Source organism: Phyllosticta citriasiana (assembly GCF_038021145.1).
Source record: "Phyllosticta citriasiana strain CBS 120426 chromosome Unknown IWZ02scaffold_17, whole genome shotgun sequence".
In the NCBI taxonomy this organism is placed as follows: domain Eukaryota; kingdom Fungi; phylum Ascomycota; class Dothideomycetes; order Botryosphaeriales; family Phyllostictaceae; genus Phyllosticta; species Phyllosticta citriasiana.
The window spans coordinates 459,576-484,655 of NW_027117294.1; the positions used below are offsets into that span (position 1 = coordinate 459,576).

A 25,080-nucleotide genomic window follows, 5' to 3' on the forward strand; every position below is an offset into this window, starting at 1 on the left:
CTGCTTCCCCAGACTGGCTCGCTCCCGTCGTTCGGCCGGCCGGCGCGCTGACGTGGTGGCTGATGGTGATGGCACATGGCACACTCACCTACTGCACTCCCGTCCAGCTACCCAATTGCGGCCAATGCAAGGCGACCTGGGCCGGCTTTCGCACCCCTCCCGCCAGTCCAAGACGAAAGAAAATGCTCTGGGGGATTGGCGGTCAACCAAGCGTCTTATTCTACTTCCCTCCTGCACATCCTGCGCCGGCCCTTTTCCACCCAAAACTCCATCTCTCTCACCTGTCCCGCCTGCTGTCTGTCAAACAAACGCCTCTTTCTGTCCCGGTTGCTGTTACGCAGTGACGTCGCCGCTTGTATACCCGGCCCCTACTCTCCGTACCGTACCATAACCATAACGCTCCCCTTCCCCTGTCCGACCCCTCGAAAACCTCATCACACGACTGCCGCTTTGCGCACGCCTCTGTGGCGGCGCGTTTTGCGCCTTGGGCTTTGGGACAATGGTTGAGCGCGCCACACCATGTCGACCAGCAATGGCGATAACGACATTGAGTCCCGCGGCCCGGCCGTCCTGGTCGTCACCACGGCAATGACTGTGTGCTCCACCGTCTTCATGGTCCTGCGCCTGGCTTCGCGAATCGGCATCGTAAAGAGAACGGGATGGGACGACTACTTCATGGCTGTGGCCTGGGTGCTTGCCTTTGGCATCTCTTTTGCCATTTGTCTCGGCGTCCGCTACGGCCTGGGTCGCCACGAGACCGACATCCCCACGTCCTGGGACCCCAAGCTGAGGCGCCTCGAGTACACCTTTGAGGCTCTTTATGTACGCCCTGTTTCGCTCTGCTGCAGACCCCCCCCGCTCGCGTGCTGACGGGCTTCAGAACCCGTGCCTGATGGCCACCAAGACTTCCATCTTGGTCTTTTACCTGACCCTGTCCAAGAGCCATCGCGTCTTCAAATGGGCCGTCCTCGCCACCCTGGCCGTCGTCAATCTTGGAGGTGTCGCCCTGACCTTTCTCAACGTCTTTCAATGCCGCCCCGTCGGCGCCGCCTTTGCCAATCCCACACCGGCAGATGCTCACTGTACAGACATTGTCACCCTTTTCCTCTCCTCGTCCCCCTTGAACATTATTACCGACCTCGCCATTTTGTTTCTGCCAATGCCCGTCCTGACGTCCATGCGGCTCCCCACGAAGCAAAAGACCATTCTCATCATTACTTTTGGATTTGGTGTCTTTGTGGCTGCCGTCGACGTTGTCCGCATCGCCTACTTGCAATCAGCCTCGGAAAGCCGTCTCCGCGAGATTCAGTACAACGAGGACACGGGAAACGAGCGCAACTATGAAGAAACCGACTTTTCCTGGTACATTTCCTTTTCCTTCATGTGGAGCGCCATTGAAGTCAATGTCGGCATCATGTGCGGATGCGTCCCTGCTCTCAAGCCTCTCGTGTCACGCTTTGTCCCGCGCATCCTTCGCGATGCTGGAGATACGGTCCACTCCCTTACCCACCGACGAGAGACTTTTACCAATGTCGACATGGCCAATGCCCAACGACTGCCGTCCGTGGCCGATTCTGCGTCTCCCCAGCTCCCGCAGTCTGAATCGCCGCCCCCCAATCCCGAGGAACCCGTCGGCGCCATCGATTTCCTGACCACGCCCGACATGACTGAACTTCCACGGATTGAGCGGACGACGACGGCGCTGACCAATTCGACTCGACACACGGCGGCGCCTTCGCACACCTTTTTCGATTTTGTCAAGTTCAAGCAAAAGAAGAGCTTGGTGCAAATGACGACTCAGGAATCGATATTCCCCGTTTCCATGGTCACGATTCTCTTTTTTGTCTGGGGTTTTGCCTATGGCTTATTGGACATTCTCAACCAGCAGTTTCAGTCGATTGCGCGCATGTCGAGGGGCCAGACGATTAGCATTCATAGTCTGTACTACGTTGGATACCTCGTCGGGCCCCTGACGTTTGGACGGATTCTATTGAAGCGGTGCGGATTCAAGACTTGCTACATTGTCGGTCTCTGCATTTACGCGTGCGGGACGCTCATTTTCTGGCCCTCTGCCGTTCTCACGTCGTATCCCGCCTTTCTCATTTCCAACTTCATCGTCGGTCTGGGTCTCTCGACGCTCGAAGTGGCCGCGAACCCCTTCATCATTCTTTGTGGCCCGCCGCAGTATGCTGAAGCGCGACTGAACTTTTCGCAATCCGTCCAGGCCATTGGCAGCGTCGTCTCGCCACTTCTCGCCAGCAAGGTCCTCTTCAGCATCGACGCAAACTCGCTCATCGACGTGCAGTGGACTTATCTTGGGATCTCCCTCATCACCGTCCTGCTGGCGGTAGCCTACTACTGGATCCCGCTGCCCGAGGCGACAGACACGGAGCTCGACGACGCCGCCGAACGCGCCGACTTGGCCAACCACGAGTCGATCAATCTCTTTTCGTCGTCCTCGACTGTCCAAGTGACGACGCTGACGCTCGCCATCGGTGTCTTTGCGCAATTCACGTACGTCGGCGCGCAAGAGTGCGTCGCCACCAGCTTCGACTCCTACGTCAAATCCGTGTTTCCCTCGCTCGACTCGGTCAACCATCTGGCCTATGCACACACGGCATTTGCTGCCTCGCGCTTCACGGCCGGCTGTCTCGTTCTGCATCCGGCCATCAAGCCGCGGCGGCTGCTGCTTGTTTGTTTTACGGCATTCATCGCGCTGTGCGCCGTCGCGTTGCGCAATCCCTCTCCCACGGCATCCGCCACAGCTGTCGTCCTGCTCTTCTTCGCCGAAGCCCCTATCTTTAGCCTCATCTTCGCCCAGTGTCTACGCGGGATGGGCTCCAGAACCAAATCGGCCTCGGCATTCCTCGCCGCCGCCATATCCGGCGGTGCGGCCTTTCCACCCATCTACTTCGCCGTTGCGCACAACAGCCCGCACCTCAACGACGGCAGCGGGAGGACCTACGACTACCCCTTTGCGTACTGCGTCCCGCTCGCCGCCGCCGTTGCCGGCATCCTGTTTCCGCTCTATCTCAATACGACGTCCAAAGCCAAACACGTCGTCGACCCGTTCGCAACCAAGCCGCCCTTTCCGCAGCACCGCGCCAGCCAGCGTGACCTCCGACGCGCGGCCGCCGCCGCCGCCGCCGCCACGCCTCCCTCGAACCGAGACCACGCAAACGCGACGAGCAACTTGGATATGTATGATGAGGATGGAGAGGACGCGTACGAGAGGGGCGGCGATAGAGATGAGAGCCCGGGCACTAATGCAACACTCACGCCAAGCGGCACGGCGCTTGCACGATTCAAACTGCAGCAGACGTCGCCGAGCGGCGAGAAGAATTGGCCTCGGTGGTCTGAGTGGAGTTCTGCCCGCAGGGCGAGTGGGCGAGGTGGTGGAGGCGTGTGGTGGCCGGGATGGACGTGGACGTGGCCGCGCTGGCGCTGGCCGCCGGGGTGTGGTAATAACACGAGGACGACGGGTGGTGATGGTGATGCTGGTGGTGCGGGAATGCTCTGGCGCCGTCGTGGTCGTCGGCGGAGTTTGCAGACGCAGACAGAGACGCAGATGCAGACGCAGCACCAAGGTCAAAATCATGACGACCAGCAGCCTAATGCCTTGCACCGGTCAAACCACCAGCAAAAAGAGGGAGACGACAACGACGGCCGCGACAGAGATGTTGAAGAAGGCCTGCCGCCGCCAGACGACCAAAGTCAGCCCCAAGACCAGACCCAAAACAACAGCCACAACCACAACCACAACCACAGCTACAGCTACGGCGCCAATTCGGCACCTCATCGTAATCGCCGCCGCTCCAGCAACACGTTCACAAATGCCAATCGCAGGAGTTGGAGTTGGAGCGGGTTGACGGCATGGACGAGCCGGGGCGAGTGAGCGAGCGAGTCGAGTCGAGTCGTCTCTTACGATTTAATTGGTTAGGTTGGTGGTTTGCATTTACATCTTTCCCTCTCTTTCCCTCCCTCTCTCTCCGGTCCTCCTGCATATCTCTCTACCTCTCAACCTCTCTACCTACCTACCTTCCGTCTATAGTATCTACCTGTCGATATCTCTGTTGTCGATACCTCGTCGTCGGTTCGATGGTTCCTCGTCGTTGCATTTCCTGGCGTTTTTGCGTTTGTGGGGTCTTTTGTTTTCGTTTTCGTCGTCATTTCCCCGTCTCATCTGCAGTACTGAGCGCGGACTGCCTTGGTTTTGGTTCTGGTTCTGGGTCCAGTTGGGTGGACGGGGTGGGTGGCTTGTAGCCCTGTGTTCCTTTCTCTTTTCTCGCTTGCGCACACGTACATACGTACATACCTGCATGACAGCGGTCGGTCGGTCGGTCTACTGCTGCTGCTGCTGAAGTACCATTTTTCCTCTATCGTTTTTCCGTCGTTTCCATCTTTGCTCGTATTTACGCACACACTCATGCATACCTCGAAAAGCAAATCTCTTGAGAGCAGCAGATGGAGCAGCAGTAGCGATGCTACCTATCTACCAACATAGCCAGCAACAACAGGGAAAGCAATGACAATGAGAAAAGTTTTGCGTCCAAGTCTTTCATGAAAATTTTATATTATCTTTTTTTCCTTTTCCTCTTTTTCCTTTTCTCTCTTTTTTTTTTTTTTTTTTTGGGGGGGGGGGGGAGGGGAGAGGGGTTATTCCGTCTCGTCCGTGTACAGTACATCCACCGCAAAAACAGCAAAAGTAAACAAGCACATACACAGTGCAAGTACCATCTCAACCCAACGCACCAAACAACCCCTCGCTCGACCGTGCGCACGGCACGCATGGCCGCCTACATCCTCGGACGAAACGGGTGGCGTAACTGGCTGGGCTGGGTTAGTCCACGTTGCGCTCCGCTGCGCTCCGCTGATTACCTAGCCGCCGTCCAACGTCGAATATGGTGGTGGTGGTGGTGGTGGTGCATGTTGGGGCGGAGGAGGTGGAGGATTATGACAAGGAGGAAACGAAGGGTCCGACCAAACACCCGGACATCTTCATAGCTTACTTCCCGTTCAAGAGCGCGGAGATGATGGACCGGACTGCCAGAGACGATTGAATCTTCGGGTGGGAAAGATCGAGGTACCTTTGGGTTTGGGTTGTGAGCGTTGATTGGCTGTCTTTAAGCTTTTTTGCTCAGGTGCTTGGCAGGGAGGAGAGGGGAGGGGGAGTGGATGGTGGTGGGATTGTGCTGTGGTGTATTTTGGTGATTCGTTTGTTGAGTGAAGACGACGGAGAAGGAGAGTGGTGGAGGGAATGGGTGAATGAGGGTTTTGGGATTGAGGGATAGAGGTAGAGAAGGGGATGGGTGCGGTGGTGGTCGTGTTGCCTTGGGTATTGTAGTCGCCTGAGGCTCAGCTATTTATATTTGTGAAGAGGCTAATTGGATGAGATGTGAGCGGTTGGTTTAATCGGCTGCGCGTATGTGCTGTGTTTATTAAACAACTTCCGTACCATCCCGTCACCACCCGTCATCCTCTTCTTCTTCGCCCACTTCTATAAAATCACCCAGCCAGTCCAGCCAGTCTCCCGTACCATCCCATCGCATCATACCCATCACCATGATGAAACTCCCCCTCTCCTTCTCCCTCTTCCTCCTCATCCTCGCAACCGCCGCCTCACTCGAGTCTTCGGTAGCCGACATGACCGATACCTCGATCACCCATGTGAATGGCGTTGGAAGCGGGCCCAAACGCAAGGGCGCTGTTTTTTTCTTGGATGCGTCGGTATTTCTTTCCCCCCCCCCCCCCCCCCCCCCATCCATCCGACCCACCTACCACCCTAGCTCTAACACGCTCCACAAACGCAGTGCTCATCCGACGCCGATTGCCTCGGCGGCAGCGGCGGCGGCCTATGCGGGCAGAAAAACGAATACATCAAAGTGCTTGCAAAAGGCGGGTACAAAGGGCTTGATGTGTCGTATGCATGCGCGGCCGCCGAGGTTTTCACCGGGCAATGCGGGTTTGAGGAGACGCTGGACAAGTGTGCGTGTTTTGTACGTATTTACTCTTTTGCCCTCTTCCTCTTTTAAAACTAACAGTCGCAGCCCCCCGACGACAAAGCCTGCACCTACGTCAAAGACTGCCGAGGCTTGGCGATCAAGGGCTGCGGCGTGCCAAATGCGATTGTCGATGATGAGGGCAGGACTGCGTGTCGTTGTCCGGATAAGTGTGGGGATGCGCGCGCGGGGTTTGCGAAGGGGCCGCCGCCGCCTCATCGTTGTTAGCTGCCGCATCCTGGGTAGGGGGAGGGGACGGATCCGCCGGCGCCGGCGGCGGCAAAGGTTCGAGGGGATGAGAGGTGCAGGGAGGGGGATTTGGGGATTGGTGGAGGAGGGAAAGGTTCTTTTCTAGCTTAATGGGACAGTCGTTTGTCTACGGGTTGAGGTTGACTGTGTTGAGAGAATCTTATCTGAAGCAAATGAAATGTTTTTTGCTGCCAAAACGGCACGGTAACGGGGTGATTGAGCGATGTGTCTATTACGACCCCGAGAAAAGGTTTGCGGAAATTGCGACGACGAGTTGGATGTCGGGACATAGTGGATGAATAACCGCGATGGTAAAAGAACTAAGATGACGCGTCCTTCAAAGTGTGCGCAATGTCGACGGGATCTCTCCTGCAAACCCATCGAAACCATCAAGGTGTTTGTCAGCTCAGTCGACCGGGATGGCTCATGTTCTGTAGGCAACTATAGCCAATTGCCTGCCCATAGCATGGCATTGCGCAATGAAGCCGCAGCCGCGACGCAGTAAAACACGCCGATGCCAGTCATTTTAGCACGAGCAAGTCGACTGTTTGTCTGTCATGGAGGTTGGTGGGCTGGTTTGGTTTGGTTTGGTTTGGTTCCTGGGCTGTTCCTGAGTAGCAGCAGGCAAACTCCGCAGCCCAACCAGCCACGCCACCCACCTTCTCGCCCAGAAGTCATGCGAACTGATACGGCGGTTCTCCCCTCAGGCTCTCGAGAGAGACTGATGGTGAAGTAGGCGGCGGCGGCGGCATTCCGACTGGAGCAGCCGGCGTCGGGACGAGTTTTGCCGGCGCCTTGTCGCCGCCCAAGCTAATGCTGCGTTAGTAGGTTAAGTGCAGAAGGGCGGCTAGGTTGGCGGTTGGCGTGCAGCGGCGGGATGGGCGGACATATGCAAATGCAGCTCACTCACGCGGCGCTGCTGCGGGTGCTGACTGGGCACATGCGGCGGAAGTAGGCTCGCGAGCGACAATGAACGACAATTATGGAAAATCTTGTCGCTGCTGTCTCTTCTTGACGATGTTCACGTATGGAGATACCAGGGCAATGGTGTTGAGGTCGACGACGGGAGAAGACGATACGGACCAAAAGTTATTTTAAGCCGAATCTGAATCAAAAGGGTTCAAGTTGTTGAGAGCAGCGCAGCAATGATGCCTGCGCGGGCGGCTGGATTGACAGACGGTCGGGTATGCAGATGGAGGGCGGGCGGGCTGGTCGGACCGAGTAGCTAGTTGATCAGGGAGCCAGGGTGCAAGGTGGTGGACGGCCGGTGTATGTGATAGACGACAGTAGAAGCGAAGGGGGCTGGCGGCATTGATTAGCGATGGACGATGGACGGTGGCGCGACGGTGGAGTCTTGTATTAAATTCGGCGAGGTTGGTGGGCGACGCGGTAAGGACATGGATGGAGGGATGTGTGTGGCATGTTGTTGAGAGTCGGAGGGGCGGGAGACTGGAGTTGACGGTCGAGGCGTCTGTGGGGTTGGACAGCTGGACGGGAGTTAGGGTTTTGGGTTTTGGGTTGGGGGGGGGGGGGGGGGCGGGTCCTTGGCCTGTGCCGCAGCACAAGCATTGTTGTATGCATGTATAGCTATGTATGTATGTATGTATGTATGTATGTGTGTATGTATGCATGTATAGCTATGTGTGTATGTATGTGTGTATGTATGTATGTATGTATGTATGTATGTATGTATGTGTGTGCAGCTTGTGCAGTGCACATCTTGTGTGTCTTGACAGACAACACAGACATTTGTTTCTCAGCTGACGGCTGATGCGGCGGAACGGGTCGAGAACCAATGGAATCAGGAAGGTGGCGATGCGGCTCTAGTGGTGGGTGCCTGGGTGCCTGGGTGTTTGTCTGTGGCTTCCGGTTGGGCCACCACAGGGACGGGGACGGACGCTAGTGTGCATCCATTATGCAGCGACATGAAATGTTATTTTCGGCCTGGACTTCGACTTTTTCTCCTGCCACTGCCAATACACAATACACAATACACAATACACAATATTGCCATTGCCACGACTGCCTGAGCAGATGCAGTCAATCAACGCGTGAGGTGGTGGCATGTATGGGCGTGGGGACAACACAACGGCTGACTGACGCGATACGAGCAGAGGCATCCTCTCTCTCCGTGTACACTGCACACAACTACCTACTGACTGACTGACATGGCTAAGAATAGGTACGATGTGATGATGCATGCAGGGACTCTCACAAACACCTCTGCTCCGGACTGGAATCCTGGCTTGTCCGTCATGTCATGCCATGCGTGCTTTCTCTGGCCTGGCCTGCTCTTGGCCTGCCTGCCTCTTTGCTCAAAAGCGTCGCGCCCCTGCTGTTGATTCAATCCTCGTCCTCGTCCTCGTCCGTCTCTGCCTTCTCCTCACTGTCGCTTGCCCGCCTCGCCTCCTCTGCTAGCAGCTCCTGCTCCACTCGCTTTGTCCGCCGCCGCCGCCGCCGCCGCCGCCTCTGCTTAAATCACTCCTGTCTGCTCCCACTTCTCCTCCCTCTCATCCATCCATCCATCCATCCATCCATCCATCAATTAGTCTGCATTCCACCCCAACCGTCAACATGCGTTTCTCCCTCGCCGCCTTTGCCCTTGCTTCCGTTGGCCTCGTCGCCGCCCAGTCGACCCCCGGTGCTGCTCCAACCGGAGGCGCAGGAGGAACTTGCGCCGCTCAGACGTGAGTCTAGATCCAATTGTCCACGCCAACCCGCACTGACGTTTCGACAGCATTCTCGACACTTGCTTGACAAGCGAAAAGGCCAAGGCCGATGCCTGCGGCGGCAATGACTGGCTCTGCCTGTGCGACACTTACCAATCCATCCTGACGTAAGTATCTCGACAGTCAAAAAGTCGGACCAGAAACTGACATTTCTCCCCAGCTGCTACAACAACTGCCCCAATGACAGCGCTAGGTCCGCCGTCAACAACCAAGTTACCCAATTCTGTGGCGCCGCCGCACCGTGCGTATTCCCTCTTTGCCTTCCCTGCCCAACCCCTGATCCCAACCACTTCACATGAAACACTAAACTAATCTTGGTCTCCCTCATCAGAGAACTCTCCTCGCGCAGCGAAGCCGCCAAGACTGCCCCCAAAACGACGTCGTCGTCTCCTACAGCCACAGGCACGGGTGCTGCCGCCACTGGCGCCGACAAGTCCAAATTCGAGGGTTTCGGCAGCTCGTCGACGGGCAGCGCCTCTGGTGCTCAGGGAACCGGTGCCGCCGCCGCCGTGGGCCAGATCGCCGGTGGTGCTCTCGCCGCCGTCGGTGTCGTCGTCGGCATGTTGTAAGCAACACGAACTTTTTCGACGGCTCCCCCCGATACGACGGCGATTCCCCATTGGCCGGGGATCCACCGTCGTCTCTGTCATGGAGAGGAAGAAAAAGCTTGGATGTCGTGTTGTTGAGCGGGTTACGGGTTGACCCAAATGGGAAGGTCGTGATGTGATGGTTGAGTTGGTGGGCGCGGGAAGCCGCGCGCGCTTTTCTGTTTCGAGACGGGGGCGCCGCGGTTGGAGTGGCAGAATGGCTGACTGGCTGGTTGGTGGACGGGTCCGGGTGGGTGCCGCCACGGCGGGTGGGAATGCTGCTGCCGCTGCTGCCGTGCCTTGTTGCATGGATGGTTTGGTGCGGGGAACCATCTTCGTCTCTTTCCCCAGGCAACTCTCGCCGCCATGATTTCCCTTGCACCCAGCACCCGCCTCAAGCAAGCATGTACCCAGTCCGACTCGGCGACATTCTCGTCGTTAGCCAGTCAGTCAGTCGGTTCTGGTTCAGTGGCATTTGCATACGGAGCGGTGGTGCTCGTCTCTTGGGCAACAAGCGTCGTCGTTGTTGTTTGGTTTGCTTTAATCGCCGCCGCCTCCCCCCTATATCTCCTCCTTACCCCTTCTCTCCCTATATTGAATTTTCTTTTTCTTTTTTCCCTTTTGCCATGGGTGGGGACTGGTTCGGTTTGTTCAACTGTTCGGCTGCTGCGGTTAAAAAATTAGTCTGGGTCGGTCGGTCATCGCTTTTGCCCCCGTTACCGTTACGCTTTTAATGCACGCATGAAATATTCTTTTCTCTCTTCGCCAACATGTCTCTCTCTCGTGCAAGAACTTGGCTGTGGATGTCGTCGTCGTTGTCGTCGTTGTCGTCGTTGTCGCTTGGTCTTTTGATGCCCTCTCTCATATTGGGTTGGTTTGTGTAGTATGCCTTGGTGACTGGCTGGCTGGCTGGCTGGCTGGCTGGCTGGCCGGTGGTATTGGTGGTAGTGGCGACTGACTGACGACTGAAGAACAATGTTTGGTAAGGGTTGTAGTGGAGTGCGTAGTAGATGCTGGATGCAGGATGCATGTGATACCGCCGACTGTGACGGGACTAGACTCTGATGACTAACGGATCGTAATTTTGATTGGTTGGTTTGTACTGATGTAATGCCTTTTATGTCCTTCTACTTACTTGGCTGCCTCTCACTTGCGACCTGAGGGTGTCGGTGCGCGCGTGAATTCACTCGTCATTGGCTGCGGACATTCGATGGTAGGCGGCGGCGGCGAAGCACTGCCGTTTTGGGCCCGCACCTAAGGATGAGAAGGTGGGAGAGAGAGATGCGGGTGTAAGTGAGATGTGAGGCGTTTGTTCGTCTGTCTTCTTTTGCTGCCTTTGCTGCTGCTGCTGCTGCTGCTGCTGCTGCTGCTGCTGGTTTTGCCTTTGAGAACATTATGCATACGTACATGCGTACGTGCAGACATGGAAGATGTGACATTGACATTGTCATACACAATGCACCTAGTCAGGTAGGTAGGTACATGTAAGTGAACTCGTTTTTAATGCCTGTACAAAAGCAGCGAACCGGAACGCTACCTCATAGAGCATGCACGGCGTTTTTGTGGGCAGTCCCGTCCCGTCCCGTCACATCTCGTGGATAGATAGATGAATGGGTGGGGCGATGTCGAGTGTTGGAAGCTGAGATTTTACCGTGACCGTTTTGTGCCGTAGCGTATCGGAAAGCGGAAAGAGAAAGGGAATGGTAAAGGAAAGGAAAGGAAAGGAAACAGAGGAAGAGAGCGCTAAGCTGGGAATCCGAATCAACCGTGAGAGAAAAAGGTGCCTGCCTGCAACGCCGTGAAATGCATCTTGTCGTACCGTCCATGTCCATATCAGCCGTCCATCCGTCCGTCCGTCCGTCCCGAGTAACCCGCGCCGTGTAAGAATAAGGAATTGATTGAGGCATGCAGCTGCTCAGTTCTCCAGCCAGTCGAGAAACTCGGGGACAAAGTACGAGACGACAATGGTAGCGCCGGCGCGAAGAATGCCCTGCATGCTCTCAAACGCCATGGCCTTGAGGTCAAAAACACCCGCCTTGGCCGCGGCGTGGATCATGGCGAACTCGCCCGACACCTGGTACGCGGCGATGGGCAGGTCCTTGCCGATTTCCTTTGCGTCCGAGATGATGTCGAGGTACTGCGAGGCGGGCTTGACCATGATGATGTCGGCGCCCTCGTTGATGTCGCGCACAATGGCGCGCCGCGCCAGCCCGCGCCCGCCCGGCGGCAGCTGGTAGCAGCGCCGGTCGCCGAAGCTGGGGACGGAGCCGGCGGCGTCGCGGAAGGGACCGTACAGGCAGCCGCTGAACTTGGCCGAGTACGACATGAGGACGACCTGGTGCGCGATGCCGGCCTCGATGAGCTTGAGCTTGATGGCCCGGATGCGCCCGTCGTTCATGTCCGAAGGTGCCACGCAGTGCGCGCCCGCGTCCGCGTACGCCATGGCGACGTCGCTGATGCGGTCGACCGAGAGGGCATTGTTGAGCGAGCCGTCGTCCCGCAGGATGCCGCAGTGCCCGTGTGACGTGTATTCGCAGAGGCAGACGTCGGTGACGATGAAGAGAGACGGGAAGGACTTGCGCAGCAGCCGGATCGATTGGATGACGGGGCCGTCCGGGTCGTCGGCGGCCGTGCCCAGCGCGTCTTTGGCACCTGGTGCTACCGGGACTCCAAACAGTATCACCGACTTGAGGCCTTTGCAGATCAGGGGCGTGAGGAAGGGGACGATGCGGTTGATGCCGCGGCGGTGCTGGTTCGGCAGCGAGGGAATTGGCATTTCTTCGTCGGGCTGGTCTGAAATGAAGAGTGGGAAGATGAGCATCGACTGGAGGGCGTCAGCGACTGCGGCAAGGCATTCGAGGGTGAGGACGGCAGTACCTTGGTCAATTGCCTCTCAGCTTGCCATGCCCTGGCGAGAGGGTGGCAGTAGCCGCCGTGAAGCTGGCTCTTGATGTCGCCAGAAATGCTCACGCTCGTTGCGGCAGTGCTGGCGTAGGAGCGAGCGCGCGAGACTTGCGAACGGCGGTCGTCGCGATCATCGTTGCGGTAGGTGAGGTCGGAGACGAGAGACGAGAAGGACATGGCGACAGCGGCGGTTGCTGAGAGGTCTGGGGGTTGGGAGGGCGGAGGTGAGGCAGAGTCAGAAATATTTATGGGCTGGAGTTGGCAGTAGAGTAAGAGTAAGCATGTGGCCGAGGCGAGTAAAAGGATCCGGATAGACGGCGGGGTGCGGTTAAGGACCGACGGTTCGGCCAGGAGAAGTCTCTGGCCAGCCAATCACGTCACCCATAGATAATCTGTCTCAGCCTCGCCCCAAACGTCATCCCAACACCATCAGATGCAATCAATCATCTTAAGTCAGATCTGTGATGAGCATCGTCGCCACTGATTAGCGACCACTCGTCTAAGTATTTCTATATTTGGCTCTGGTAGCACACTCCGTCGACGTACTCTGTTTGAGCCGCCAGTGTGACTTGATGCCTGAAATGTACAACGTGGATTGCGGCTAGAGAAAGCATGCACAATTTCATTGATTTTGAGAGCTTGAATGCTTTTGTAAGCCAAAGTCCTCGTCGTCTCTATTTGCAAGCGGCCTGAGGGTTACTGTCGACGTCCCCACTGAATAAATAGTTTCTCTTTTCTCCATGTTTTGTAGCTTGCTCTGCGGATTGGACAGCAAGAGTTGGACGCTGTGGCCGGAGCAGCATGGGTTGTCCGCCTTCATGAGAACCTAGGTAAGGAATCAAGATCTTTGCCATGTAGGAACGGAATATGTCGCACTCAAGAGCTTCTCCACAGCGATCCGACTTCGCACTCGAAAGATGTCCACAATACTCACTAAAATACTCGAAGGCTTCCCATGAGTTGATTGTTCTACGCATTTCGTCCCTCATCTATTCGCTTCCCTTTGGTTTTCGCGGACCTTTCGCTGCGAAACGTGCCGTCTCTTTCGTGTGAAACTTTTTTCGGTTGAGTGCCTTTCGCTTTCGAATCAATTTGTCAAAATGTAGGCTTGCGTACGCCTGATTTCGATAGCTTGCGCCGTCATACTCATTAAAGTGATCTTTTGCGGCGCGTTCGTTTCTAGAAAGCGTCGGCACAAAGGCCTTTCGCTATGTGACCTAGATGTCGATAGAGATGCGCTCTGGGGAGTTCACTGCTCCTGAAATGCCTATCTTAGACCTGAATGCGATAGCCATTCGCTTCACTGGATATGGTTTTTGCAAAAAGGGAAGCGCATACTTTCCCTTGAAATGCTCTAAGGATAGCATCTTGTGCCTGCTTGTGCCTGCGGCTAGAAAGGGAAATAGGAGTGCCTGGAGTTCTGCACCGTCGTCTGTGCCTACTGGGGTATAAGAGTAGCATTTCAGACCTCTTCTCAACACCAGCCCACCGCAACGCAACGCGACTGACACCCTTGCGCTCTACGGGCTCAGCACCAGCATCTCTCTGACCCTGTAAGTTCTCTCAACGAACCTGATCGCAGGCTGATACTCACCGTTCAATCACTTCCAGCTCATCCACGTCCTCCGCCGCCATCCACCTCCGCACACCCTCGACGAGCGTCCACCAACGCCGTCACCTCGACAAAGGCCATGGGCCTTTTCAGCAGGAAGAACAAGGGTTCGGGCGCCCAGAAGCCCCTCGTCATCAGCGCCCCCACAGGCTTCAAGCACGTGGAGGGCCACTCCAACATGGCCTTGACGGCCACGCCAATCGTCGGTGGCAAGACCGACGACGCTTCCCTCGCTGCTCCAGTTGCGGGAGCCAGTCTTCTGGCGCCCAAGCCGGACAGCAGGGCGGCCGAGGTCTCCACCATGGACCTCACCGCTCTGCCTGCCGTCCCGCCGCCGCCGCCAGCCCGCAAGGGCTTGGGCAAGAAGATTTTGTCTGTGTTCCGCGGCCGCAAGGCCAAGGGCCAGACTGGCGCCGCCGCTACCGCTGCCGCCTCGTCGTCCTCCGAGTCGGCCCCCGCCCCGCGCCCGGCGACGCCTGTGTGCGTCAGCCCCGTCCGCCCGTCCGCCCGCGTCGCGCCGCGCATTCCGGCACTGGACTTTGTCGCCCCGGCCTCTTCTCGCGCTGAGGCTCTTGCTGCTCTGTCGTCCTCACGTTCGTGTAAGTGGCGTTCTCCTTTGGCCTTTCGATTGCGGCTAACAGAGACGCAGCCGTGGAGCCCAGCAGCTTCGTGGCGTCGGTGGAGAGGAAGAAGATGTGGAGGGAGACCTCGGTCGTGGGTTTCCGTGACGGTAAGCTGGCCACCTCATCTTACCTGCTTTGTTTGATGGATACTGATCAATGGAAGGCCGCATTGTCTTCGCGTCCCCTCCCCAGGAGGAGGACAAGGAGCAACGCTGAGTTTGTTGTCTGCCCGGTGGTTCTCTGGTTGGTTGGTTGCGTTCGCGTCCTTGTTTTGCCGGGGGCCGTCGTTTGGGTGCTGCGCGGGTTTCTTTGGGTGGTCCTGGCTCTTTCTTTCGCCCGCCTTCGCCCTATTTCGTATTCCTTCTCTTCTCTTCTCCAAAACTTCATGTTTTTCCAGTTTGCGCTTCCAGTCTCGTTCGTTGAGATACCCACGTCACTGCAGTGGATTGTTGTTGCGTTCTCCTGGCTCCAAGACGGTGTTGAGCCCGACTTTTACATGGCTTTTCCAGGATATGTACGGGTAGAGAGATGAGAAGCTGCTGATCAGTCAGAAGGGCATCTTGTCTCGACATGGCAGTCTCTTAAAGGCTGGAGGTCATGCTGACGTGTTTGCAGAAGTGGTAGCACTGGTTGTCAAGGGAGTCAAAGTTGTGAGGTCAAGAACGAGCGGCAGGGGTTGTGGACCACGTGTGGCTGGATATCATATCGCTTAGCGTTGCCGATCTCCCGATAAGCGAGACCACATGAGCAGCAGCCATGAGCCGCTCCGATATCGCTTGGCCTCATCAGGAAGCCAATAGTCAGGCGACGACGGTTATTGGTGATACGACTGCTGTTGATGCCCCGATGGCGGACCCAGACTCAGCGCAAATGATCTCCCTACTAATCATGAGCAGCCTAGCGCGCCTCTGCTCTTCTGCTCTCTTACCCGGTCCAGACATTTCTCTTCCCTCTCTCGCTCCTCTTGCCCACCTGCTCTTCCTCGCTTCTCCACAATTTTTTTTTTTTTTGCTTTTTTACCTCGACCGAGGCATAAGGGGACTGCCGTTTGCTTCGCTTCGCGTCTGTTTCCCAAGCGTCTTATCTAGAGTCTCTTAATGTGTTTTTGTTGCATCTTTTCCTAGTTGTCAATCACCACCCCTTCAAGACGCCATGTCTGTGCCCGAGACCCAGCTCCCCGCCAACACCGAGCTTGGCCCCGGGAGCCCTGAGACTCGACAAACAGTGCACGACGGCTCCCTGTCCCCGCAGAGGGTCTTGAAGGGCAGCGGCGCTACCCGTCTGTCCATCATATCGTCAGAGTCGGCTTCGTTGCTGTCAGCCCACCGCAACTACGGCACTGCCCAAAGCACCGCGCATACACATCCGGCAAGCCATGAGTTGCCAGAAGAGTCCGAGCTTGACTCGTCCCCGCCAACATGGCGCGAGAAGCTGCAAAGTGTCTGGGAAGGCAACAGAGGACTGCTGCTGGTGTTAATAGCGCAGATTTTCAACACTGTCATGAATACAGCGACGAGGATTTTGGAAATCGAAGGCAACGATGGCAAGGGCTACCATCCATTTCAGGTCAGTTGGATTAATCGTTTGAAAGGCAAGCAACTAAACAAGTCTGGCAGGTTCTATTTGCGAGAATGAGCATCACGCTTGTATTCTCAGGTTTGTACATGTGGTGGAAAAAGGTCGATCAAGCTCCTCTCGGTCCCAAAAACATGCGGTGGCTACTGCTGATTCGAGGCTTTGGCGGCTTCTTTGGCGTATTCGGGATGTACTGTGCGTACTCAATTCCTTTTCCCAAACCACCACCATTCTAACAATCGATAGACTCTCTCCTCTATCTCCCCCTCTCCGACGCCACCGTACTGTCCTTCCTCTCCCCCACCATCACCTGCATAGCTTGCTACATTTTCCTTCGCGAGCCATTTACCCGCACGCAGCAAATTGCCGGCGCCATCTCACTCATCGGCGTCGTCATGGTTGCGCGCCCCACCACGCTCTTCTCGTCTCCCTCGGCTGAGCCGCCGCCCGCCAGCGGCGACCCCTCTGGCACGCCCTCGACTCTACTCGCACACGCCTTGGCCAAGATCTCGTCGTCGTCGTCGTCTGACCCCTACCAAGACACGGACCCTGCGCACCGGCTGCTGGCCATCTTCTTCGCGCTGCTCGGCGTCTGCGGCGCCTCGTGCGCCTACACGACGCTACGCATCATCGGGCCGTCGACGCATCCGCTCGTCTCCGTGACGTACTTCTCCGGCGCCTGCTGCCTCATCTCGGTGCTGTCGTTCCTACCCCTCCCGCCGCCCTTTCCGAGCGTGCCCTTTGCGCTTCCGAGCGCGCCGCTCGACTGGGCGCTGTTGATCCTGCTCGGTGTGGCGGGCTTCCTGATGCAGTTTCTGCTGTCCATGGGCTTGCAGGGCACAGCGAGTAAGAAAACGAGCAGTGCCGCTGGTGCAGCGCCGCCGCCGAAGCGCAGTAGCAAGGGGAATGCCGCGACCGCCATGGTTTACACGTCCATGGTTTTTGCTGTTATTTCGGACGCGGTCGTGTTTGGCACGCTGCCTGATGCGTGGGGGTGGGGCGGCGTGGCGGCGATTGTGGGGAGCGCTCTTGTCGTTGCAACGGGCGGGCACTTTTTCGGGAGGAAGGCGACTGAGGATGAGCCAAAGGATGAGGTTGCGAAGAAGGACGAGGAGGTTGGCTTGTTGAGTGACGAGGTGGATGGCCACGGGGGCCAGAGGCAGATGGCGCGCGAGGAGCAGGCTGTGACTGGCTTGCACTGATGCTGCTGTCTGGAGAGGTGGCTGTTGTTGAGAGGATGAAGTAAATTGCAGTAAGCCTGGTATATGTCCACAGCGGGAAGAAGAAGAGGTGCACACCATTCGAAAAGAGGGGCAGGATAATGTTGATACAGCGCACATCATTTGGAAGACACCTACATGATCCCATCTAGACGGAAGCAGCAGCAGAGGGATATCCACAAACACACACCAGGCGCATGGAAAGGGACGGCGTTCAAAGGCTTCATCTCTATCAGTTCCACAATTATTCAACAAACATCTCTTACCTCTGATCCCAACGCGCAACATCTTTTCCACAATACATTTCCTTGCCACCAAACACATCACCTCCACAACCAACCCAACACACCAAACCCAAACATCAGCACCATCCCCGGTCGTCACTCGAAGCAAGACGCACCCCGCGTCTTTCTGCCTGCCTGCCTGCCTGCCTGTCTGCACCCCGCATCTCATCATGTATGCGCCCCCGACCGTCCGTCTCACCTCAGCCGTGGTGGCTGCCTGGCTGCAAGCCACCCGACGCCCATCTGATAGAATGGGATGGAATGGGCGAAAGGACTGAACGCCCCTGCTTTCGCTGTTGCGGCGTTGGCGAATGGAGAGAGGCGTGAGTTGCGGGAGGGAGACACGCGACAATCTCATATCATTTCCTCACGCTGCTGCGGGTGTTGCAAAAGGGGCAAGCAAGCAAGCAAGCGAGCAAATAGACAAATCAACCTATCCCTAGTCAAGCACCAAGTAGGTAGGTAGGCCACGGTAGACCAGAACATGCGTGCCGCTCATCACCACCACTTCACACACTCAGAAGCCAGACCTGTCGTTCGTGATAGTCAGACCCAGGAGCGGAGCAGCAGCTCGACACCGCACCGCCGCCTCACTCGCTCGGCTATAACGCTGTACGCCCGGCCCTCTCTCTTGCGCCGAACGCCGCGTCGGCGTCGCAGAGACCATAGGTACGCACTCTTTCGGTTACGGTGTCGTATTCGGATAGCGAGCGAGTGAGCAAGCGGTACGGTAGCTCCTGGAGTGTTTTCGGCGTGACGGTAGACAGCGGTTGGTGGAGCTCAGGGGTTGGAGACGCGGGACGGCGATTTGATTTGGTTGTTTGTGGGAATGTTTGGGAGAGGTGGATGGATGAGCTATTTGTTTGTATGCTTATCTGAAGTGGTTGTGTTTGGAATAACCATGAACTGCCGTTTGAGGGACGGCGCGTGGGAAAGAATCCAAAGGCGTGGAGTTCCGTGGCTGGATGGCGTGGGTTGCGCCAGAGCCCTGGAACGACGTTCTCGACGCAACGACTTCTGGCGCGGCCTGCGCTTAGCCTGCCAATTCTGCAGGCATCTTTTCCAGCACCATTTCCACGAGCGAGGTCTGTCTGTACCTGAATGTCTGGACTCCGAGAGCAACTTATACACATATCACTTCACGACGGCGCCGGCCGAGGACCGCGACGAGGGCGCCTACCACGGCGCTGAGCTGTGGTACACGTTCAACAACATCCCCTACGCCGAGCACTCCAACTTCATCTGGACGGCGCACAACTACGAGGTTGAGCGCGCCATGTCGCAGTACTGGGCCAATGGAATCTGACGCACTTTCCGCCGAGCACTGCTGCGGAGAAGCAGATGATGTAGCTGGGTGAGTCGTTGGGTGCAGACTATGTTGCTGAGTCGGAGGAGCGCATCAACTATATCGAGAGTTGGTATTCGACTCTTAAAGAGAGGTGAGCTATTGCTGATGGCTCATTCGCATGTCGTGGTATCGCATCGCATAGGATAGCATTTGTACAGTGACGCCTAAAAGTCGAGTCAGAATGCATTGGCTCGTCGCAATTAGACCCAAACCTTGAAGCTCATGGCCAATTGAGAATGCGTAGCAGAAACATGGATTCTCCTTCTTCCCGGCAAGCGCGAGATTCCACCAGGAAATTACAGTCGTCGTTGGAGAATGTTGGAATTAACTTCTCGTAGCTCCAGGTTCCGTCGGCCACGCGAGTCGAGGGCTGACGGGTGCGCGCGGCACATGGAGCCCCAAGCTTCCGGCAACCGATGACGCTGTTCCGAGGGCCCTGTTCGCCGAAAATCCTCACAGCGTGCCCCGCGACATTAACACCTTACCAATCACTCGTCGACGTCGACTGCCTGTTGGCGGGACACTTTCTTCGCTATCCCGCTTATCTTTTTGCTTTACTGTGGACCACGGTGCTCGAGCTTAGCATTACCGCACAACGCGGCTTTTCAATTGCATTGATACGAGCAGAGGCTTGATAGACGCAGCACACGGCTCCGCAGAATCACTTTTCTTTTTCGCTGCCGGACGCCGCCAGAGATTGCGAGCGCTCACGTCCCTCATCTTTCCATCCCCCCCCCCCCCCCCCCCCCCCCCCCCCCCCCCCCGCGCTTCTCCGCTGTTTCGAACGCCATCGCACAACCGCGACCATGTCACCCGCGGCCGACCCTCCGTCTGATTCCTCGATCCCCACCTTGAATTCGCTTGCTACTCTGACGCCTCCTTCGTCCGCACGGACATGGATGACAGCGCCGCATCCGACGTTGCCCATCGTTGCAACCGCGTCGTCCGACAAGACTGTCCGCGTCTACAGCCTGACGTCTTTTACGCTGCTTTCCAGCATCGGCGGCGGCCACAAGCGCAGCGTGCGCACCTGCGCCTGGAAACCGCACGTCACGGGCGAAAGCGTGCTCGCAACGGGGAGCTTTGACGCAAGCGCCGGGGTATGGCGAAAGTGGGAGCGGCAGAGCAAGGACAGCTTCGCAGACGCGGACGACGACGCAGCAGCGGCGATCGACGACGAGGACGGCGAAGAGGACGACGAATGGCGGTTCTCGGTCATCCTGGACGGACACGAGAGCGAGATCAAGAGCGTGGCGTGGAGCGCCGGCGGGCAGTTTCTGGCAACGTGCTCGCGCGATAAGAGCGTGTGGATATGGGAGGAGATGGAGGATGACAATTTCGAGACGATTGCTGTGCTGCAGGAGCACGATGGCGACGTCAAGTGCGTTGCGTGGCACCCGTCCGAAGACCTCCTTGCCAGCGCCAGCTACGACGACACAATCAGGCTGTACCGCGAGGATCTCGACGACTGGACCGCCGTGGCCGTGTTGAATGGGCACGACGCCACGGTGTGGGGGTTGGACTGGGAAGTGGTGGAAGTAAGCCCATTGGCAGTCGGCGCAGACGAGGGAGCAACTCCAGCAGATCTCAAGCACAAACGGGCAAAACTACTCCAAGAGCGCGTAGCAGCAGGGCCACGGTTGGTCTCGTGCTCAGACGACTTGACAGTGAGGGTCTGGCGACGGGTGCCGCGCGACACGGAGGCCAGCGCACAAGGCAAAAACGGTATGCCGAGCATCCTTCGCAACAACAGCATCGAGGAAGAATGGGTGGAGGAAGCGCGTCTACCGCAGCGTCATGAGCGCGCCATCTACTCGGTTGCATGGAGCAAGCAGACGGGCCTGATTGCCAGCACGGGTAGCGACGGCAAAATCGTCGTTTACAAGGAGCAATGGCGAAGCTCTGAGCCGGAGCCCGCATCCGCAGACGGAGCCCCCGATGGCGAGAGCGGCGCACAAGCACCCAACATGTCTCCTGCGTTGACGCAATGGGCCGTCGTGGCCGAAGTCGAGGGCGCGCACGACGTGTTTGAAATCAACCACGTCATCTGGGCGACGCGGCGGGACAAAGGGCGGCGGTCCGAGGACGAAGAGGTGCTGGTCAGCACGGGCGACGATGGCGAGGCCAAGATCTGGACGCTGGGCTGAGCCGGCGGCGGGATGCGGAAATGCATGAAAGCGATGCTGCAAGGTACGACAAATCGTAAATCCCATGGGAGCTACGGCAGCTTTCTTTGAGCGACGCACGAGCGGTGTCGTCATTGCGTGAGACATGCAGGCGCCACGATGATGGATTGGCTGGACGGCGCTGTTCGTCTAGTCGTCATGATTGCCTCAGCCGCGTCTACCGGGGAAGTCTGAATGAGGAGTTGTGGATAAGAGAAAGAAAAAGGCAGACAGACGGAGTCAGGAGAAAGGCAAACAGACATCGCGCAAGCCACGCAAATCAAACACAGAAACTCATCTAAGATAGACAAACATACCCACCAATGGAGACATTGCCAGCAAGCAGCGCCGGCAATAAACCACAGAGGCAGCTCAACCAGCTCAACCATCTATCTACACATTGCGGGAAATCGTAAAAACAAACCAGAACCAAACCGCATCCAAAACCTGCTTCAAGCCTGGCCAAATGCTCTGTCTGAATACTAGGTCCATCACATTGCCGAATCTGCACCACAACTGACCACCTCACTGAGACACCGCCGCCGCCATCGTTGTCGATCTCTGTCCAAGACGTATGTGCCGTCACTACCGCTGCTGTCTCCTCCAACAAGTAAGACAACAAGACAAGACGAAAAACTCGAGACAAAATCAGACAGAAAACCCGGATACCATTTTCCCCCCATGTTTGCCTGTCTCTCTTTTTCATCTCTGTCGGTTTCTGATCAAGATGTTGCTGTCTCGTCCGTGAGTGGGTGTCATGGTCTGGTATCTGCGGAGCAAGCTCCGCCGCAGAGGGGCGGCGTGTGAGTGGTCAGACACAGGGGCTGGAGAGGAACTAGAGGTGTGAAGATGCGCAGCGCTGCGCAGCACCAAGGTAATGACATGTCAAACTTCACCGAATGACAGAGTAGAGCACATAGCGCGGTGGGTATACTGCGTTCCGTCTGGTTTTTGTATGCGTCCGTCCATGCCATGCCATGTGTGGCCAGACGGAGGGACACCTTGCTGTCTGCCCTCTCATCACAGTACCTACTTACCATGTTGGATGAGAAAGTTCGGGGGGTACTGAACAATATAGTGCACTACATTATTACATGGAGTACATGCGGTAGCCAAAAGATGTGCAGTAAATACCATCCATCTCCAAGCTCGGGTCTTCCTTCTCCTATCGTAGGTAGTTGAATACCTACCTTGAACTTGCCTGCCGACGGCCCAGCGTGCCGTGCCATCCGAGATCAGCCAGCCGTCCACGCACGCCGTGGGTCGACTGAACATCGGCGCCACGGGTTGCCTTGTAAGGTACCTAGGTTTGATCGTGTTCTACCTGGTTTGGCTGTGATTTGTTGAATGGATGCGATGAGACGATGGGATGGAGGCATGCAGGGCACTTCAGTTCATGTTGACGGTGGGGGTCTCTGGCTGGACGTGCTGGACTGGACTGGGGGAGCTATGTAGCTATGACATCATTGCTCAGGGACCTCAGGTCCGTCGTCGTCGACATCACAGGAACACACGACATCGTAAGGTATCTGGCATTGATAACGGAGACGACTTGCAAGCAAAAAAATTGGGTGCTATCGTCACGTCAATCACGTCTCGAAACACTGCACAGTCAATTGGCGTCTCCAATACTCCTACTCCTACTCCTACCTACAGCTGAACCGCTGGGCACTTCCAATCCAATCCAAATCCCATCCCATCTCAACCAAACCAACGTACCTAACGTGCGGCGGCAACGGGGATCAGCATCATCATTGCGAGACCGGAGGTTGTTCGAGGCAAAGAATAGCACAGGTAGGTCGTTTTGCCCCCCTCCCCCACTTGCCGGTGCAGTGCAGGGTGTAGATCGGTTGACGTTGGCTGACGGATGGACGGCCGGGGAGGCAGGCAGGCATGCAAGCACGCTCGTACGAATTGTTCGAGTAGATAGGACCTGCGTGTGCTGTGTGCGTTGGGTTTTTTTGAGGGGTTAAAGGAATTGTCCTGATAGCTACCTACCTCACATACTAGCCGGAGTGTTGAATTGTTTGCCTACCTGTTTACTAACCAGCCCAATTGCACTGAATCGTCTGTTGATTGGTTGGTTATTGAAGCATTGGCTGCAACAGCTCTACTACCTGCTTGCATTCTACATCTGCTTTTCGTAGACAACAAGCAAGCTTGCCGAGATGGACACCAAGGGCCCAAACAAGGACGTCCGGAGCACGCCGCAGTGGGCGCTGTACCAGCGCGAGAACTTTTGGGCCAGCAACGAGGGCAAAGCGCCACTTTTCGACACGGGTGCGTCTATTCCTCCCCCTTGATTACAACCACGACCCCCTGACTGACACCTACTTACCTTCTCGTGCAGACCCCGCGAATCTCGAAGAACTGGCACAGCAGAAGCTGACGCAGAACGGTTGGAACTACGTCGCGTCAAACGCCGGCCTCTCGCACACGCATACGGCCAACCGGCAGGCCTTCTACCGGCACCGCATCGTGCCGCGCATGCTCGTCGACACGAACAACCGCGATACGGTGACAACGATTTTCGGCCACCGCGTTGCCGCGCCCATTGGCTTTGCGCCCATCGGAATCAACAAGATCTACCACCCGCACGGCGAGCTGCCGGTAGCCAAGGTGGCTGGCGAATTGCGGCTGCCGTACTGTCTGAGCACGGCGGGCAGCCAGCCGATTGAGGATGTCGGGAGAGCGAATGGTGAGGGCGGCGTGCGCTTCTTTCAGCTGTACATGGGCCACGACGACGAGCTGACGGCGTCGCTGCTGCGCCGCGCGGTCGACAGCGGCTTCGAGACGTGTATCCTCACGCTCGACACCTGGCAGCTGGCGTGGCGCCACCACGACGTCGCGACCAGCAATTACGCCTTTTACCGCGGCGTCGGCGCCGACTTGGGGCTCTCGGATCCCGTGTTCCAGCAGCGGTTGAAGGAGGCCGGCATTGATCCTGTCAGGGAGCCTGAGAAGGCTGGTGCCAAGTGGATTGATGAGAATGTGTGGCATGGGCGGGCGCACACGTGGGAGAAGGTCAAGTGGGTGATGCAGTTGTGGAAGGACATTTCGGGCGGCAAGCCCTTTTGCTTGAAGGGCATCCAGAGCGTGGGAGATGCCAAGAAGTCGGTCGAGCTGGGTGTCGATGGCATTGTTGTGAGCAACCATGCAGGAAGGCAGGTTGATGGCGCTGTCGCCAGCCTGGACGCGCTGGAGAAGATTGTCGACGGTAAGCTGGCCAAGGATTGATTTCTGCCTGGGTTGGTGGCTGATTTGTGTTGTGCTGCCGCAGCGGTCGGCGACAGGACCTACATCATGTACGACAGCGGAGTCAGAGGAGCGGCCGACGTCTTCAAGGCACTGGCGCTCGGGGCCAAGTTTGTCTTTGTCGGGCGACTGTGGGTGTGGGGTCTCTCGATCATGGGCGAGCACGGCGTGCGCCATGTCATGAAGAGCCTGCTGGCCGAGTTTGACATTTTGCTCAATGTCGGCGGGTTCCAGAATGTCGGGCAAATTGGCCGGAGCGCATTGGGTGAGTTCATTCGTTTGGCAGTGGAACATACAATGCTGACGAGTAGTAGAAACGCACCCAGCGGGCTTTGGACTGCCGGCGACCAAGTCCAAGTTGTGAGGGAATTGACGGGGATAGAAGTAGAAATTGAGTTGTAGCACGCCCAGGAAAGATGAGATGAGCCAAACCTTGGATAGATTTAACTAGACTTTGTGGCTCTGGTCCTCAACGCGCGGGAACACATATGCGCCTGGTAGTTGATTGCGTAGCGTTTGCATCACCGTGC

General features: G+C 56.9%; 10 protein-coding genes across 10 annotated transcripts; 8 read left to right on the forward strand and 2 right to left on the reverse strand.

Moving 5' to 3' along the window:
• Positions 1-29: 29 nt before the first annotated feature.
• IWZ02DRAFT_510029 (MFS monosaccharide transporter-like protein) lies at positions 30-3,360 on the forward strand (the record flags this gene model as incomplete). The annotated part of the gene is made up of 5 exons (XM_066770491.1): positions 30-822; positions 881-1,492; positions 1,520-1,564; positions 1,589-3,113; positions 3,317-3,360. The coding sequence occupies exons 1-5, from the start codon at positions 520-522 to the stop codon at positions 3,358-3,360; spliced, it is 2,529 nt and encodes an 842-aa protein (XP_066618542.1). The 5' UTR covers positions 30-519.
• Positions 3,361-5,277: 1,917 nt separating this feature from the next.
• IWZ02DRAFT_104799 (uncharacterized protein) lies at positions 5,278-6,558 on the forward strand. Its single transcript, XM_066761306.1, has 2 exons — positions 5,278-5,727; positions 5,811-6,558. The coding sequence occupies exons 1-2, from the start codon at positions 5,672-5,674 to the stop codon at positions 6,352-6,354; spliced, it is 600 nt and encodes a 199-aa protein (XP_066618543.1). The 5' UTR covers positions 5,278-5,671; the 3' UTR covers positions 6,355-6,558.
• A 2,264-nt stretch (positions 6,559-8,822) lies between these two features.
• IWZ02DRAFT_437052 (uncharacterized protein) lies at positions 8,823-9,546 on the forward strand (the record flags this gene model as incomplete). The annotated part of the gene is made up of 4 exons (XM_066766584.1): positions 8,823-8,935; positions 8,986-9,084; positions 9,138-9,218; positions 9,309-9,546. The coding sequence occupies 4 exons, from the start codon at positions 8,823-8,825 to the stop codon at positions 9,544-9,546; spliced, it is 531 nt and encodes a 176-aa protein (XP_066618544.1).
• A 1,434-nt stretch (positions 9,547-10,980) lies between these two features.
• Positions 10,981-12,765, reverse strand: IWZ02DRAFT_409688 (uncharacterized protein). The gene is made up of 2 exons (XM_066765703.1): positions 12,442-12,765; positions 10,981-12,388 (listed from the first exon to the last, which is right to left on the reverse strand). Exons 1-2 carry the CDS (start codon positions 12,643-12,645, stop codon positions 11,480-11,482), a joined length of 1,113 nt encoding a protein of 370 aa, XP_066618545.1. The 5' UTR covers positions 12,646-12,765; the 3' UTR covers positions 10,981-11,479.
• Positions 12,766-14,544: 1,779 nt separating this feature from the next.
• On the forward strand, positions 14,545-15,364 carry IWZ02DRAFT_463465 (uncharacterized protein). Its single transcript, XM_066768356.1, has 2 exons — positions 14,545-15,239; positions 15,309-15,364. The coding sequence occupies exon 1, from the start codon at positions 14,774-14,776 to the stop codon at positions 15,233-15,235; it is 462 nt and encodes a 153-aa protein (XP_066618546.1). The 5' UTR covers positions 14,545-14,773; the 3' UTR covers positions 15,236-15,239; positions 15,309-15,364.
• A 257-nt stretch (positions 15,365-15,621) lies between these two features.
• On the forward strand, positions 15,622-17,809 carry IWZ02DRAFT_463467 (EamA-like transporter family-domain-containing protein). Its single transcript, XM_066768357.1, has 3 exons — positions 15,622-16,269; positions 16,320-16,473; positions 16,525-17,809. Exons 1-3 carry the CDS (start codon positions 15,856-15,858, stop codon positions 17,478-17,480), a joined length of 1,524 nt encoding a protein of 507 aa, XP_066618547.1. The 5' UTR covers positions 15,622-15,855; the 3' UTR covers positions 17,481-17,809.
• An 874-nt stretch (positions 17,810-18,683) lies between these two features.
• IWZ02DRAFT_494475 (uncharacterized protein) lies at positions 18,684-19,088 on the forward strand (the record flags this gene model as incomplete). Its single annotated transcript, XM_066770022.1, has 1 exon — positions 18,684-19,088. One exon carries the CDS (start codon positions 18,684-18,686, stop codon positions 19,086-19,088), a length of 405 nt encoding a protein of 134 aa, XP_066618548.1.
• An 802-nt stretch (positions 19,089-19,890) lies between these two features.
• On the forward strand, positions 19,891-21,435 carry IWZ02DRAFT_104967 (WD40-repeat-containing domain protein). Its single transcript, XM_066761307.1, has one exon. The coding sequence runs from the start codon at positions 19,937-19,939 to the stop codon at positions 21,275-21,277; it is 1,341 nt and encodes a 446-aa protein (XP_066618549.1). The 5' UTR covers positions 19,891-19,936; the 3' UTR covers positions 21,278-21,435.
• IWZ02DRAFT_104968 (uncharacterized protein) lies at positions 21,436-22,163 on the reverse strand. Its single transcript, XM_066761308.1, has one exon. It carries the CDS (start codon positions 21,999-22,001, stop codon positions 21,594-21,596), a length of 408 nt encoding a protein of 135 aa, XP_066618550.1. The 5' UTR covers positions 22,002-22,163; the 3' UTR covers positions 21,436-21,593.
• Positions 22,164-23,463: 1,300 nt separating this feature from the next.
• Positions 23,464-24,914, forward strand: IWZ02DRAFT_472143 (FMN-dependent dehydrogenase; the record flags this gene model as incomplete). Its single annotated transcript, XM_066768931.1, has 4 exons — positions 23,464-23,575; positions 23,646-24,512; positions 24,576-24,815; positions 24,865-24,914. The coding sequence occupies 4 exons, from the start codon at positions 23,464-23,466 to the stop codon at positions 24,912-24,914; spliced, it is 1,269 nt and encodes a 422-aa protein (XP_066618551.1).
• Positions 24,915-25,080: the final 166 nt, after the last annotated feature.

Excerpts from the sequence above, each read along its gene's own strand:
- IWZ02DRAFT_463465 (XM_066768356.1), top strand. The coding sequence starts at position 14,774 with ATGTGGAGGGAGACCTCGGTCGTGGGTTTCCGTGACGGTAAGCTGGCC.
- IWZ02DRAFT_104968 (XM_066761308.1), bottom strand. The coding sequence starts at position 22,001 with ATGAAAAAGAGAGACAGGCAAACATGGGGGGAAAATGGTATCCGGGTT.
- IWZ02DRAFT_104799 (XM_066761306.1), top strand. The coding sequence starts at position 5,672 with ATGGCGTTGGAAGCGGGCCCAAACGCAAGGGCGCTGTTTTTTTCTTGG. Across the intron at positions 5,728-5,810 it reads TTTTTTTCTTGGATGCGTCG|TGCTCATCCGACGCCGATTG; the intron begins GTATTTCTTTCC and ends CCACAAACGCAG.
- IWZ02DRAFT_104967 (XM_066761307.1), top strand. The coding sequence starts at position 19,937 with ATGTCACCCGCGGCCGACCCTCCGTCTGATTCCTCGATCCCCACCTTG.
- IWZ02DRAFT_463467 (XM_066768357.1), top strand. The coding sequence starts at position 15,856 with ATGTCTGTGCCCGAGACCCAGCTCCCCGCCAACACCGAGCTTGGCCCC. Across the intron at positions 16,270-16,319 it reads AGGGCTACCATCCATTTCAG|GTTCTATTTGCGAGAATGAG; the intron begins GTCAGTTGGATT and ends CAAGTCTGGCAG. Across the intron at positions 16,474-16,524 it reads TGGCGTATTCGGGATGTACT|ACTCTCTCCTCTATCTCCCC; the intron begins GTGCGTACTCAA and ends AACAATCGATAG.
- IWZ02DRAFT_409688 (XM_066765703.1), bottom strand. The coding sequence starts at position 12,645 with ATGTCCTTCTCGTCTCTCGTCTCCGACCTCACCTACCGCAACGATGAT. Across the intron at positions 12,389-12,441 it reads CTGAGAGGCAATTGACCAAG|TCGATGCTCATCTTCCCACT; the intron begins GTACTGCCGTCC and ends GACGCCCTCCAG.